We start from the raw sequence: 13,637 nt of genomic DNA, 5'->3' as shown, positions 1-13,637 counted from the left end.
AGAAGTGTCTGTGCTCCAAAGTGAGTCCAGAAGCTGGTGAAGGTGTGGAGCAGATCCATGCGCTTTTCTTTCCTGTTGTCTCTTCTTCATGAAACTGACCAACTACTTTATGAAACTAGACAAAAGGTAACCACGGTAACGGAAACAGGATGCAACACATTCTGATAGGGAAAACCCTTGTCCATGTGCACTCCTAACAGGAAGTGATGTCGTTACCTCTTGACTTGGGAAGCCTTGGGTTCGGAGCGGGCGGAGCCGGTGGGGTTGAAGGCCAGAGGCCACTCCATGAGAGGATTCCTGCCGTAACGGAAGGTGTAGCGCTCACACGCCTCCACCCCGGGCAGCTGGACACACACACACACACACACACACACACACACACACACACACACACACACACACACACACACACACACACACACACACACACACACACACACACACACACACACACACACACACACACACACACACACACACACACACACACACACACACACACACACACACACACACACACACACACACACACACACACCAGGGTTATTATGGGGTCAGCGGAGTCAGCCGGCGTGTGGTAAGAATGATTTATGGTTCTGCGTTACACCAACGCAGAGCCTACAGCGTAGGTTACGCAGCGACACGCATGGTTTACAGCTTAAGAAAACTCAAATATCCTATCTCAAAAAATTTGAATATTCTGGGAATCTTAATCTTAAACTGTAAACCATGATCAGCAATATTAAAATAATAAAAGGCTTGCAATATTTCAGTTGATTTGTAATGAATCCAGAATGTTTGACATTTTTGTTTTTTTTAAATTGCATTACAGAAAATAAAGAACTTTATCACAGTATTCTAATTTTCTGAGACAGTCCTGTATGCATGAAAAGCGCTATATAAATCAAGTTTGCTGGATATATTGATTGACAGAGGCTGCGACCTACAGACTCGATGATCCTGGTCACTGCAGACGTGCTCAGACCAAACAGATCTTCTCCTTTCAGGTAAATGGGGAAGAGCTTCAGGGTCCCGCTGGAGCTCCTCATCTGAGCCACGGGTTCCAGGATCTGGTCCCACACCGCTGCAGACACACACAGACACAGGGTCAGGGGAACGTGTCTGCTGTCTGTCAGAGGTGATCAGACAGCAGGCGGGGTTTACCTTTGGGGCTGGGACCAGCCAGGACCTGGTCTTCATGTCCCCTCTCCACCACCTTCACCTTGAACAGTGGCCGACCCTCCTCCTCCTCGATGTAGCACATGTACTTGCAGCGTCTGCAAGAGCACCACAAGCCTTCACTTACACTTCCATCAACCCATGACAAAGCTCAGAGTGGTCAGTCCAATCTCAGTCATCAAACTAACGTATGGAGCCATGGACCCGACTAAACTCTGGTTCTGATCAACAGGAGGCGTCAGAGACTAAGGGCTATTCCCAATCCCCCCCCTACTTTCTACCACTAGCCCTAAAAATGAAGCCACTTGGGTAGGGTCCTTGTAATCTTCCCTAGGGATTGGGACACCACTTGCTACGTCACTGCGTGGTTTACGTTCGGGTACGTAAGCGACTGCGTAGTTACGTTTGCACAAACGTCACACCTTATCAGGAAGCCCAGAGATAAAAGCTGTTTTTATTTCAGCTGTAGCGCTGTTAATATGCCACTTTATTAAGTTTTAATATTTTTTCAGGTGTAAAAGTAACCGTTAAGATCCCCAACCTGGGCTCAGTTTATCCAAATAACGCCTGTTAAGAAATTTGCTCCGACGTTTTCGGGGGGTATCTAGAGCCGCCGGCTCGGGAGCTGATTTATGGTTCCGCGTTACACCAACGCAGAGCCTACGGCGTAGGGTACGCGTCGCCGCGTAACCTACGCCGTAGGCTCTGTGTTGGTGTAACGCGAAACCATAAATCAGCCTTTATTCTGGCGAGATCTGAAGATACAACGCAACAACGACTAAGCGAGTGATTATGTTCATTCACTGAGTGAATGTTATGAAAGTAAAATATATATTTCTCGCTAGAAATGTAATCAAAATGCATTTTTATGCAGAAACTAACTCAAAATATTGATTTTATTCACTAAAAAATTAGAAATGTCCGCCATGTTGTTTGTTTTTGATTCAGTCTGCAAATGATGACGAAAAGCATTCTGGGAAATTTTCTCAGGCCCTCGGTCAGCTAGTCAGCATCTGAAATCCCTCGCTCTGTAGGGCTAGATTCATACACACTAGCCCTAAATAAGCACACTCCCCCTAGGTGAAAAGAGGAATTGGGACACCACTACCCTCACGGGAACGTGCAAAATTTAGGGGTAGTGCTGAAAAGTAGGACTAGGGGGGGATTGGGACTGGGCCTAAGTGTGTGACGACGTAAAGGAATCAGGCAACTGAAGCTTACCTATTACTGTGGCGCATACTCCAGTAAATGCGGTTGGCATGGTAACCAACAGGAAAGATGGCGGTCTTATTGTGGAAAGCGCTCATCTGATGTGGGAGGAGCCTGCCGATGGCACGGAAGAGCAGGCTGCCCACCCGAAAGGTGTGCTGGCGCTCGCCGCGTTGGACCACAGCGGCTATCTGCCGGGCCTCGTCCCGCTGCACGAAGACCCGCCGGAACACGGCAAAGCAGTGCAGCTCCGAGTCGTACGGGTCGCAGGCTGGTACCGGGTCTGGCGCCAGCCCGGGCGTGGAGGAGGGGGAGCAGCTCGACGACCGGTCTCCACTGAGAGGAACCGTCCGGTGCTTGTGGAGGTGACAGAGCATCGTCTTGTCCTGGAGGAGGGGGATACTGTGAGTCTCCAATGACATGTGTCTTTTCATACATGGGTCAATGACGAATAAGGATTTTCAACAGGTCAAAATAATAAAAAAAAGAATATCTATTGCAGTAGTTCAAACATTAAGAATGTTGTGTACACATAAATTCACATAAAAATTTTAAATTAAGTGATTTCAGAGTCTTTTGTCAAGATGAATTGTCACTTGCCTTAAAAAAAAGTCATGTGGTGCAACTATGATTCATATTAAAATACATTAATTTCCTTAACATCTTGACATCTTTTTTTTTTTTTTTTTTTTTTTTACACGTTTTTCAGTAGTATACAAAAATGGTTGTTTTTTTTAATGGTGATATTTGATATACATGATATTTCATAAAATGGACATCAGTCAAACTTTGTTTGTATAATATGATGGAAATATAAATACAAATGTGTTGCAATCTTACACACTACAAGACATTTCAGAAATCATGCCAGATAGGGCAGAAGATTGATTTAAAAACATTTAGAGTGATTTCAAAAAAAGTTTCAAAACAAAAGTCCTGGTCGGACGGTCGCACCACATGACATTTTGATGCTTAAAACAACAACAAAATCACAAATAACTAGTATTTTTTCTAAAATTCAAGTGAGTCCATATGTGGGACAGGTACTTCATATATAAAACCCTTTTTGAATTGAAAAAAAAAATCTGTTTTTCAGAAAATATAGGTGTCACGTCATTGACCCACATGCATGTGGATGCATGCCTTACCTTGAAAAAGGTGCAGTTGGCGTGTAGGGCACAGGTGAAGTGGTAGGTGTTGATGCAGCGCAGACGGTTACAGCCGCTAGTGGCACCAGGCTGCTGGCAGTATGCGCAGCGCACCGCCAGTCCTCGCCGTAGAGCCAGCTCTACGTTGATGAGAGCGCCGGCCTGAGTCTCGTACACCTCGCTGGACCACAGAGCGCAGTTCAGGTGCACCTAAGACCAGAGGTGGGGAGTAACCAGTTACATTTACTTGAGTAAGTTTGGGGAAATGTTGTACTTTTAGGAGTAGTTTTGAATCTCTATACTTTGTACTTTTACTTGAGTAGATTTGTAAAGAAGAAACTGTTCCTCTTCCTCCGCTACATTAGGCTACGTTGAGCTGTTACTTTTCTTTTATCCCTTTTATCCACGTACGCGTCAATCTCATGACATCACTGGGTGATTCTTTGGGAAAAATTGTTTTTGCATGTTTTGTCACATTTACACAGACTCAAACACACACAGAATTTATATGAGTTCATGTTTGTTCTAGTTCTGCTGGTTAAAAAAGAAAAGTACAAAGGCTGTAAATTTTGTGCTACTTGTGCTTAATTTATTTTTTTTATGTTATTTTATAATTTATTAAAGTACTTGAATTTACTTTATTATTTTAATGTAAGCTATTTTTTATTAATTTTAATTTATTTTATTATTTTATTGATTTAATTTGCCTGAAGATGATTATTTTGTACTTTTGTCTGTTTGAATGGTTGTGTTAAAAAAATAAATCAGACGTTACTCAACAGTTACTCAGTACTTGAGTAGTTTTTTCACCAAGTGCTTTTTTACTTTTACTCCAGTAATTATTTGGATGACTACTTTTTACTTCTACTTGAGTCATATTATTCTGAAGTAACAGTACTTTTACTTGAGTACAGTTTTTGGCTCCTCTACCAGCCTCAGTCTGCAGGTCCAGACTGGGACAGGTCTGCACCGGAGCCGGTTCCCCTGGAAACACTCACCCATAGGTCCAGGTCCAGGTTAAGGAGTCTGGCCGGGCCATCGGTCTGTCCGTCTCCTAGCTGGTGACAGAAGCAGCACCTACGCTGGTCTTTAGGTACCACATCTGGACGAAGACATGCACCCAGTTTATTCAGCAGCACGTCCACTTCCTCCTCCGTTGGCTTGACAACCGCTTCATTGGGAACGCAAGGACCCCTGTGGACAAACACATACACGGTGCTGACATGAGCATGATAATAGCAACCCTAACTAGACACCGACATGTTACCATGGTAAAGAACAGTAACCTGATGCTATGATGCTAACATGCTGACGTAATGCTAACATGTTGACAATTCTAATAAATAATAATAATGCATTCTATTTGTAAGGCACTCTTCATCAACAATCTCAGAGTGCCACAGAGCCAGTACATAGTTAAAACTAACAATAGGTCATAAAACTCAAAAACACCTTCCCGAATAAAAAGCTTTTTTAGGCCAGTCTTAAAAGAGTCCAGTGTCTGTGCCGTCCTTAGATGGTCAGGGAGACGGTTCCATAAGCGGGGAGTCAGTGATAACCAGATCCAGAGTGTGACTTCTGGTGTGGGTAGGAACCTCAACATGATGCTGCAGCCCAGGGCACTCAAGCACACTCAGGAAATCTGCTGTTAACTGACAGGAGGGGTTGTCGTCATGGATATTTAAATCACCAACAATGACAATGTTAGTTGACATGGTGCAGAGAGAGATAAGGAGATCACTTATCCCAGGTAGAAAAGATGGGTTTGGTTTTGGATAACGGTATATGAGAAGCACTGTCATGGAGTATGGAGATTTACACTTGAAGGCCAGGCATTCCATAGAGGAAAGATCAGGCATTGGCAAAGGAGACCGTTTTAGTCCAGCCCGGTGCATGATGGCTAGTCCACCACCAGGATCAGAGCTGCCTTCTCCGTGCAGTTATAGCCAGGGGGGCTTGCTTCATTGAGTAGACCCCTGGTTTATGCCAGGTTTCGGTTAGGCACATCAAGTCAAGCCCTTTATATGGAATATGGTCGTATATGAGGAGGGATTTATTAGTGAGGGATTGTGTGTTTAGCGGCGCCATGGCCGTAGGAGACAGAGCTCGGGTTGGAAGTCCCTGAAAGCTCCGTCATACACTGCGATCCACTCCGTGTCTTCCATTGTGCCTAGTGTTGGGTAGTCTTGCGATGTTTCCGATGATGACTCCAAGGTTTGTTTTATTTCATGATTCCACGCTGAAGCCGCGGCGCGAGCCTCTATGGACGTGGCGAGATCTGTTTTTCAAAATCCCACACTATTGACAGCGGGCTGTAAACCCATTGTCGGATGGAGCCATGAAGCTGCACCAACTCTGTAGCTGCGGGGCGGTGTATGAGATCATTTCCAGTAAAAAAACAGAACGCAAAACAAGCCGCGCCGTCTGGTATTAGTCATCACAGAATAAGATTTCCAGTGGAGCAGGTAGGCTCTATTAATACAAAGTCCGCCAAGTGAAGTAGCTTTAACAAGTCACATAAATCACAAAAACGGTAACAAAGTGTCAAGAGGAGTGGCAGCCAGTGTGCACCAGCGTACCCTCGTTCGTTGTCTCAACTAACATAATGCAACATGCTCATACAATGCTAACATAATGCTATCATACTAATGTAACCCCAAAATACTAAAATCATTCTAACAAGGAACCTGGATGCTAACATGCTAACATGACACATGCTTATGCAATAGCACGACTCTAACCTGCTGAGTGTGATGCTCACGCCCCAGCGTCTCCAGCGCGAACTCTTCATCCTCTTTCCGTGTCGAGACAATAGTGAGTCCTCCCCACCTGGGACTGCCCGGGGATGGGGCTTCAACTTCACTTTCACCTGTGGACCAGACTCCGTCAGCCTTGGAATCAACCACGGAGCTCACAGAGTTACCAACGAGCATCCAATCTGCAACTCCTCACCTTGAGGCTGTCCATACGAGGCCTGGTCTCCGTGGTGATGGCTGAGGCTGGGGGGAAAAGGAGAGGCGGGGAGGAGGAGGAGCAGGAGGAGGTCAGCGTCTGGGGGAGGGAGTGGACAGCGATGGAGGACATGTTGTTGCTGTACTGGTGCAGAACGTGGATGGGAAGAGTGCGGTCAGAGCTGGACGGCAGGAGAGGAACTGCAGGCTGAAACACACAAACCGCACACACACAGAGGCATTATGGGAGATGTGGTGTCAGCTGCTCAGGGTACGGGCTGTTTCATGGATAGGAGAATCACCTTGTTTGCCGCAGATTGGTTGTGTTGGTTGGACATGAAGAGAGCAGAACAGTTTGGGCTGCAGAACACCAGACTGGACTCTGGTCTGGAGGGCCCCTCCTGCAACACAGTCTGAGTCAATACTTGTCTGCATAGAACAGAAGTCACTAACTGGCGGACCGCGGTCCGGGTCCAGGTCCAGACGCCGTCCTCCGCGGACCCTGACCTGTAATCAATAAATTACAGAGGGATTCTACATTTTGACGGGGCACTTCTATTTTAACCAGCGCAGCTTTACTATTCTTTACGGCATTTGTTTAGCAGACCTTACAGACCAATTGCATGCGAGTTAAGCCGTCCCACATGATGCTGCTCAGCCAATCAGATCCATGTAATTAGCTTGACTCTATATACAGAGATGAGAGGCGCGTAACGGGTGGAGAGGTGGAGTGAGACGGAGACAAGAAGAAAGACGGAGAGACGAGTGAGTGCGAGACAGGGAGACAAGTAATGGCGCTCTCTAAAGGCTGATTTATGGTTCAGCGTTACACCAACGCAAAGCAACGGCGTAGGTTACGCGGCGACGCGCGCCGTACGGTGCACGTCACCGCGTAACCTACGCCGTTGCTTTGCGTTGGTGTAACGCAGAACCATAATTCAGGTTTAAGAAGAGAAAAGTGGACAGTTCATTGCAGTTCTTTAACCTAATAAGAGAAAAAAATGTGTAATTCAAGTTACACATGTATACTTCAATGTTAAGTGACAAATATTTTTGAAATGTACTTTGTTTGATTTAACAGTCAGATGTTGATACAGCTATGAGGCTACTTGATATATATATATATATATATATATATATATATATATATATATATATATATATATATATATAAATAATGATGTTCTGGACCTTCGCTTGGGTAAATTTTATCTAACTGGACCTCTTAAAGTTTGAGTTGAAGACCCCTGGCATAGAAAGTCCAACGCGGAGTCAGACGGCAGGTGTAAGAGCCCCACCTGTTTGAGCTGCTTGACAACATGGACTCTGTTTCCCAGCATGCCCTTGCAGTGGCTGCAGCCCTGAGGTCGCCCTGCTGCTGCGGGGGGAGGTCTCTGCTCGCTGCCGCCCGCTGAACCCTGCACACGTCACACGGCCAACGGTCAGTTCCCTCCACCGTCCCATCTGGTTGTGTGTTGCCGTGGTAACTCATCTTACCTGCATCAGTGGCACACGGACTCCGGCCAGCAGGGCCAGAGAGCTGGGATCAGGGCCGGCAGCTCTGCTCAGTTGGAAGTTGACGGGAGAGGGAACCTTGAGCAACCCGGCCATCGCTGCAATCACCCCTGCAACGTTCTGCAGACACGGTGCAACAGTGAAGACCCAAGGCCCTTACGCACATGAAAGCTGCTTTCTGGAAAGGTGTCAAATGTGATCAGCTTTTACCACTTAACAGCTTTAAAAAAGAAAAAGGCCTAAAACAGGAGAAACCACTTGTGGCGCTTTTCCACTAGTACCTACTCAGCGTGACTCGACTCGCCACGCCCCCGTTTTGCGCTTTACACCAGGGGTGGAGGCGGGTGGAGTAGATACTTTTCTGTAACTATTCTGCCGAGGTTCTAAGCTGCTGAGTCGGCTGTATCTGACATCATCACACTACAGGCCACCGATTGGTCGGGGGGTTGGAGTCAGACGTCTGAGTCAGGAGGAGGAAATCAGAGAAAGAGCGACTCTTATTCATTTTATTCAACCAGCAATGGCAGCAAAAGTCTGTTTCATGATCCAACTCTGAGGTGCAGATGTTCATAAACCTGAGAATTAAAAAGGGATCTAGACGGAGATAAGGAACGACCAGATCTACCAGGAGCTCTGTCTCTTCATAGCTGCTCACGGCTCCAGCTCACTTTTCAGCAGCACCGAGACAAACTAACAAAAAAAGCGTTGCCACTTGAAGCTTCTCTTACTCAAATTTTTTAACTTGATATCAAACACAAGCCACAGATCCAGCAGCACATCTATCATCTCCTCCAGGTTCTACTTCTTTACTGTTGTTGTCTTCTTCATTTAGATACACAATCAAATACGTCACAGCAGCTTCTACAACCTCCTACTTCTGATCTGGTGTCTAGAAACAAACGAGGACAAGGCGAGTCGAGCTGAGTAGGTACTAGTGTAAAAGCGCCATTGGCCTCTGCTGGGGGACAGCCCTCCGTTCTGTAACTGTTCTGTAACAATAAAAAGTCTAGGTTTTCAAAGAGAAGATGAAATCCACTATTGCATTGGGGTCTAACTCTAGAAACAGCTGAATTGGACCACATCCTTTCACATCAAGGAAAGGACGACATCACCAGTCGTCTGGCCAAAGAATCCGTCACAATTATTGAAAATCAAATTAACATGGTAAGAAAACAATTTCTGTGCTAATGATGATGAGCGGCCCTTTGGCCCAGGGACAAGCAGCGCTGCTGGTCAAAATTAATTAGTATGCACACGCCTAAAAAGAAGGAGGGGCTACAAGAAGGACAATGTTACCTGAGCTGCCACAGGATTCAGAGTTATCGCTATGGTAACCAGGTCTGTGTTGGAGCAGGAAGGAGCCCCGTGATGATGTGGCTCTGCCTTCACTTCCCGTTTCACTGCAGAGCCTGGACAAGCACAGCGAGTCAGGAGACGAGCACCAGGTGACAGAAAGGAAAGTAGCATCTCCCAGCGTTCTGACTGACCTTTTCCTTGGGCGCTGGGCATGATGGGTAACACGGGTGACGGGCAGGGCGAGGGGGGCTCCAGCTTGATGAAGGGCAGGTTGGGGTACCTGCTAATCTCCATGTCTGCCACGCTCTCTGGAGACGAGGACGGCACGAAGCCGTCTGGGCTGTCTCGCCCCGATGAGTCCTGGACTCTGGAGGGAAAACCACGAGAAACGAGAGAATGTGACTCAGTGACACAGAGGAGGAAGGACGGAGCTGCTGCTCCGTGTGGTGGGGGGAGATTACCTGAGCTCCTCTTGGATGTTGTGGGGCGGGGTTGGAAGGGACGCCGGGACATCTACCGTCTTAGAGGAGTGGTTTAAGGCCAGAAGACCCTCCCCTTTTTGTTTCAGAGAGGACACACCTTTAACTGAGGGAAAAGCAGACCGGAGTCACCTTCTGCATCAGCGTGATCGTCCAAACATTACACACAACCTCCACTCTGTTAAGCCTGAGTTATGGTTCTGCGTCAAAACGACGCCGTGCCTACGCCGTCGCCGTGACGCCGTCGTGAACCTTCGGACTTCTCCGTCACTCCATTTCTCCGCGGTGCAGTACCCCCGGTGACCACTAATTCATGATCTTTTCCTGAATGGTTTATCCAACTTTTTCCGGTCACAGTGAATCAAAGAGATTGAACTATTGTGCAAAAAAAAAAAAAAAAAAAAGAAAAAAATCACACATACACGAAGAAAAGAGCGCTGAAAGTTCACGACTGCTTCAAACCGGAAACCGGAAATGCGTTGCTACCAAGTGAACCAATCACAGCCCTCTCCGTCTGCGTTTGGTCTGTGTCGCCTCGAAGCTTAGTTACAATTTTTGGGAGGTGCAGGTCAGTGACGGCGTCAGTGACGGCGTGGGTTGCGCGTCAACGTGTACCACACGCCGTAGGCACGGCGTCGTTTTGACGCAGAACCATAACTCAGCCTTAACACAAAAAAAGAGGCCTGTGCACATATCCATGACAACGTGCCGTCATTGATGACACCGTTGTGACATCACTGACGTGCTCCAGGAGCCTTCCAGACAAAGCTGTGGGCTGCGTTGTCTCACCTTCCTGCTCACTCATGTCCTTCCTGGCCAGCTCCTCGGTCGTAGCAAAGCCGTTCACCAGCTTCTGCCTGGCCACAGGTGGAGGGGTGGGGGGCAGAGAGGCCGGGGGGGTGGGGGGGTTGCTCAGGTTGTTCTGCTGGAAGGAGAGGGAGGCGGAGAGGAAGGTTATTGGATGCGGCACCAGAGTGAGAAGCAGCAGCGTCACATCCGTGGTACCTTGTAGATGAGCTGGGAGTAGTAGTCGGTCACTCCCTCCAGACAGCCGTTACCAAAGGAGCCGCTGAGCCGGGAGTCCCCGCCCAGGGACGAGCAGCCGTACGGGGGGAACACGCTCAGGTCCAGCCCCAGGACCGGCTCCATGAGGGGCAGCACCGACAGCTGAGGAGGCAGGGAGGAGTCACACACTCAGGATCAGCATGTGGAGGCCTGGGGGGGGGTATGTAGGGCTATGGTGTGTAGTAGGGCTGCAACTAACCATTATCTTAATAACCGATTAATCTGTCGATTATTTTTCAGATTAATCGATGAATCGGATAAAAAAAACAAAAAAGCATTAAATTCCAACCATTTATTCGAAAACAGAACTGACAGTGCAAATTCACAGTGCAGATAATGTTCAGAAAGTTCACAAACAGGTTGCTCCTTGAACATCCCTGAGCTTTTAAAGGATTGATTAAAAAAACAAAACTAAATGGACTAACACAGAAAACATACACATGTATGCTTTACATCTGCCAAATATATAAAAATAAAGTGCACAAAAGAGGTATACTTTGTTTAAAAGGGACCTGAGCTGTCAGAACAATAAATAAATTATAAAAAAATAAAGAAAAATACAAATCAGAAACAGGATTTGTTTGAACATTATAATTTGTTCTCTCACTGCCTTCACTCAAAAAACTAAGGATCTTACCAAGAAGTTTTCTTATTTCTTTTTTTTTTTTTTTTTTTTTTTTTTATATATTTTTATCCCGGTTTTTTCCCCATTTTATCACCCAGTCCTGTCCTACCTAACAGTCCTGTGCATTTCCTGTGCAGAAGTTTTCTTATTTCTAACCTAAAAATGCCATTACACCTGATAACACACATCACTTAAAAGGTTAGGTGTTTTTCCCACGTGTTTCAATTGAACTTTCATTTGTGTCTACTTAAGTTTTAAGTTAAAGGGATTGTGACATGAAAAACACATTTTTCTTGATTTTTTGTGTTTTGTTGGGTGTCTTGACATCAATTACACCCAAAAAACAACAAACTTTTAACATTCAGTGTATTGTGTGCTTTCTGGGATTTTCCGCATAACTATGCAAAAACGGCGCATGTGGTTTGGTGGCGGATCGTTACGTAACGATCCGCTAAATCACCGCCCCCTCCACCCAGCTCCCTGTCTCCTCTCCTCTCCAGCGCACCATAAAGGCTGATTTATGGTTCTGCGTTACACCGACGCAGAGCCTACGGCGTAGGGTTACGCGGCGACGCGCACCATACGCTGAACCCTGCGGCGTAGGCTCTGCGTCGATTTAACGCGGAACCATAAATGAGGCTTAACACGCCTCTTTTGTTCTAATCACCGGAGGAAAACTGCTAAGAAGATCTGCGGCCACTGACTGGACTTAAGATAAGGGGACAGTGCTGCTTGCATGCCTTTATTTTTATGATTGTTTGCTGTGGTTCGCCCTCCTGCTTTTCCGTGCATGCTTCGCCTGTCGCTCCGACGCCGCTGTGAGCGTATGGCTGGAGGAGGAGGAGGTTTGGAGGAGGAGCGGAGCAATGATTGACAGGAAAGGGGGGAAAGGAAGCATTTTTCACGGCGCAAAAAAACACTGTAATAAAAAGCCAGGAAAAGATTACTAGAGTGAAGTTTTTCTTGTTACACTCTTTTAGACACATTTGAGGGATGTTGCCCAAGACTTTTTATAGTGTTAAAAGCATGTTAAAAATGATGTCACAATACCTTTAAAGTCTTTAAGATTTTGAGTTCTGGCAGTGTTCAAAATAAAATTATGAGACCTGCTGTATTGGAGCACATTTTCTTTTAGTTAAAACTGTAGCGGGAACAGATGTTTAGAGGAACCTATGTATGTACCGGGTTAGAGGGGGAACATATAGGAGAACGGACCACAAGAATAATGGAATTCGTTGCCAACGCTTTTAATAATCAATTTTATCAATTTGTTGTTGCAGCCCTAGTGTGTAGGGTGTGTGTGTGTAGGGTGTGTGTAGGGTGTGTGTAGGGTGTGTGTAGGGTGTGTGTGTGTAGGGTGTGTGTAGGGTGTGTGTAGGGTGTGTGTGTGTAGGGTGTGTGTAGGGTGTGTGTGTGTGTGTGTGTGTAGGGTGTGTGTGTGTAGGGTGTGTGTAGGGTGTGTGTAGGGTGTGTGTGTGTGTAGGGTGTGTGTAGGGTGTGTGTGTGTGTAGGGTGTGTGTGTGTAGGGTGTGTGTGTGTAGGGTGTGTGTAGGGTGTGTGTAGGGTGTGTGTAGGGTGTGTGTGTGTAGGGTGTGTGTGTGTAGGGTGTGTGTGTGTAGGGTGTGTGTAGGGTGTGTGTGTGTAGGGTGTGTGTAGGGTGTGTGTGTGTAGGGTGTGTGTGTGTAGGGTGTGTGTAGGGTGTGTGTGTGTAGGGTGTGTGTGTGTAGGGTGTGTGTAGGGTGTGTGTAGGGTGTGTGTGTGTAGGGTGTGTGTAGGGTGTGTGTAGGGTGTGTGTGTGTAGGGTGTGTGTAGGGTGTGTGTAGGGTGTGTGTAGGGTGTGTGTGTGTAGGGTGTGTGTAGGGTGTGTGTAGGGTGTGTGTGTGTAGGGTGTGTGTGTGTAGGGTGTGTGTGTGTAGGGTGTGTGTGTGTAGGGTGTGTGTGTGTAGGGTGTGTGTAGGGTGTGTGTGTGTGTGTAGGGTGTGTGTGTGTAGGGTGTGTGTGTGTAGGGTGTGTGTAGGGTGTGTGTGTGTAGGGTGTGTGTAGGGTGTGTGTGTGTAGGGTGTGTGTGTGTAGGGTGTGTGTGTGTAGGGTGTGTGTGTGTAGGGTGTGTGTGTGTAGGGTGTGTGTAGGGTGTGTGTGTGTGTGTAGGGTGTGTGTGTGTAGGGTGTGT

General features: G+C 46.8%; 1 protein-coding gene across 6 annotated transcripts in view; it reads right to left on the bottom strand.

The window, feature by feature from the left end:
* Positions 1–13,637, bottom strand: part of LOC133423495 (histone-lysine N-methyltransferase 2C-like) — a 128,253-nt gene that overhangs the window by 14,335 nt on the left and 100,281 nt on the right. For 5 of the 6 annotated variants that reach the window (XM_061713682.1, XM_061713686.1, XM_061713685.1 and 2 more), the window contains 16 exons: positions 10,783–10,944; positions 10,567–10,702; positions 9,760–9,883; positions 9,490–9,665; positions 9,299–9,411; positions 7,985–8,122; positions 7,786–7,905; positions 6,790–6,888; positions 6,489–6,695; positions 6,278–6,405; positions 4,535–4,730; positions 3,537–3,746; positions 2,401–2,774; positions 1,165–1,277; positions 948–1,084; positions 217–344 (listed from right to left, as the gene is read on the bottom strand). In XM_061713682.1, coding sequence (XP_061569666.1) covers positions 217–344; positions 948–1,084; positions 1,165–1,277; positions 2,401–2,774; positions 3,537–3,746; positions 4,535–4,730; positions 6,278–6,405; positions 6,489–6,695; positions 6,790–6,888; positions 7,786–7,905; positions 7,985–8,122; positions 9,299–9,411; positions 9,490–9,665; positions 9,760–9,883; positions 10,567–10,702; positions 10,783–10,944 — 2,561 coding nt within the window. The remainder of the gene's footprint in view (positions 1–216; positions 345–947; positions 1,085–1,164; positions 1,278–2,400; positions 2,775–3,536; positions 3,747–4,534; positions 4,731–6,277; positions 6,406–6,488; positions 6,696–6,789; positions 6,889–7,785; positions 7,906–7,984; positions 8,123–9,298; positions 9,412–9,489; positions 9,666–9,759; positions 9,884–10,566; positions 10,703–10,782; positions 10,945–13,637) is intronic. The other variant, XM_061713683.1, reaches the window with a different exon arrangement.

Source organism: Cololabis saira, chromosome 22 (assembly GCF_033807715.1).
Source record: "Cololabis saira isolate AMF1-May2022 chromosome 22, fColSai1.1, whole genome shotgun sequence".
NCBI classification, from domain to species: domain Eukaryota; kingdom Metazoa; phylum Chordata; class Actinopteri; order Beloniformes; family Belonidae; genus Cololabis; species Cololabis saira.
Note: the sequence above shows the minus strand (reverse complement) of the source record. Positions and strands in the feature narration are given on the sequence as shown.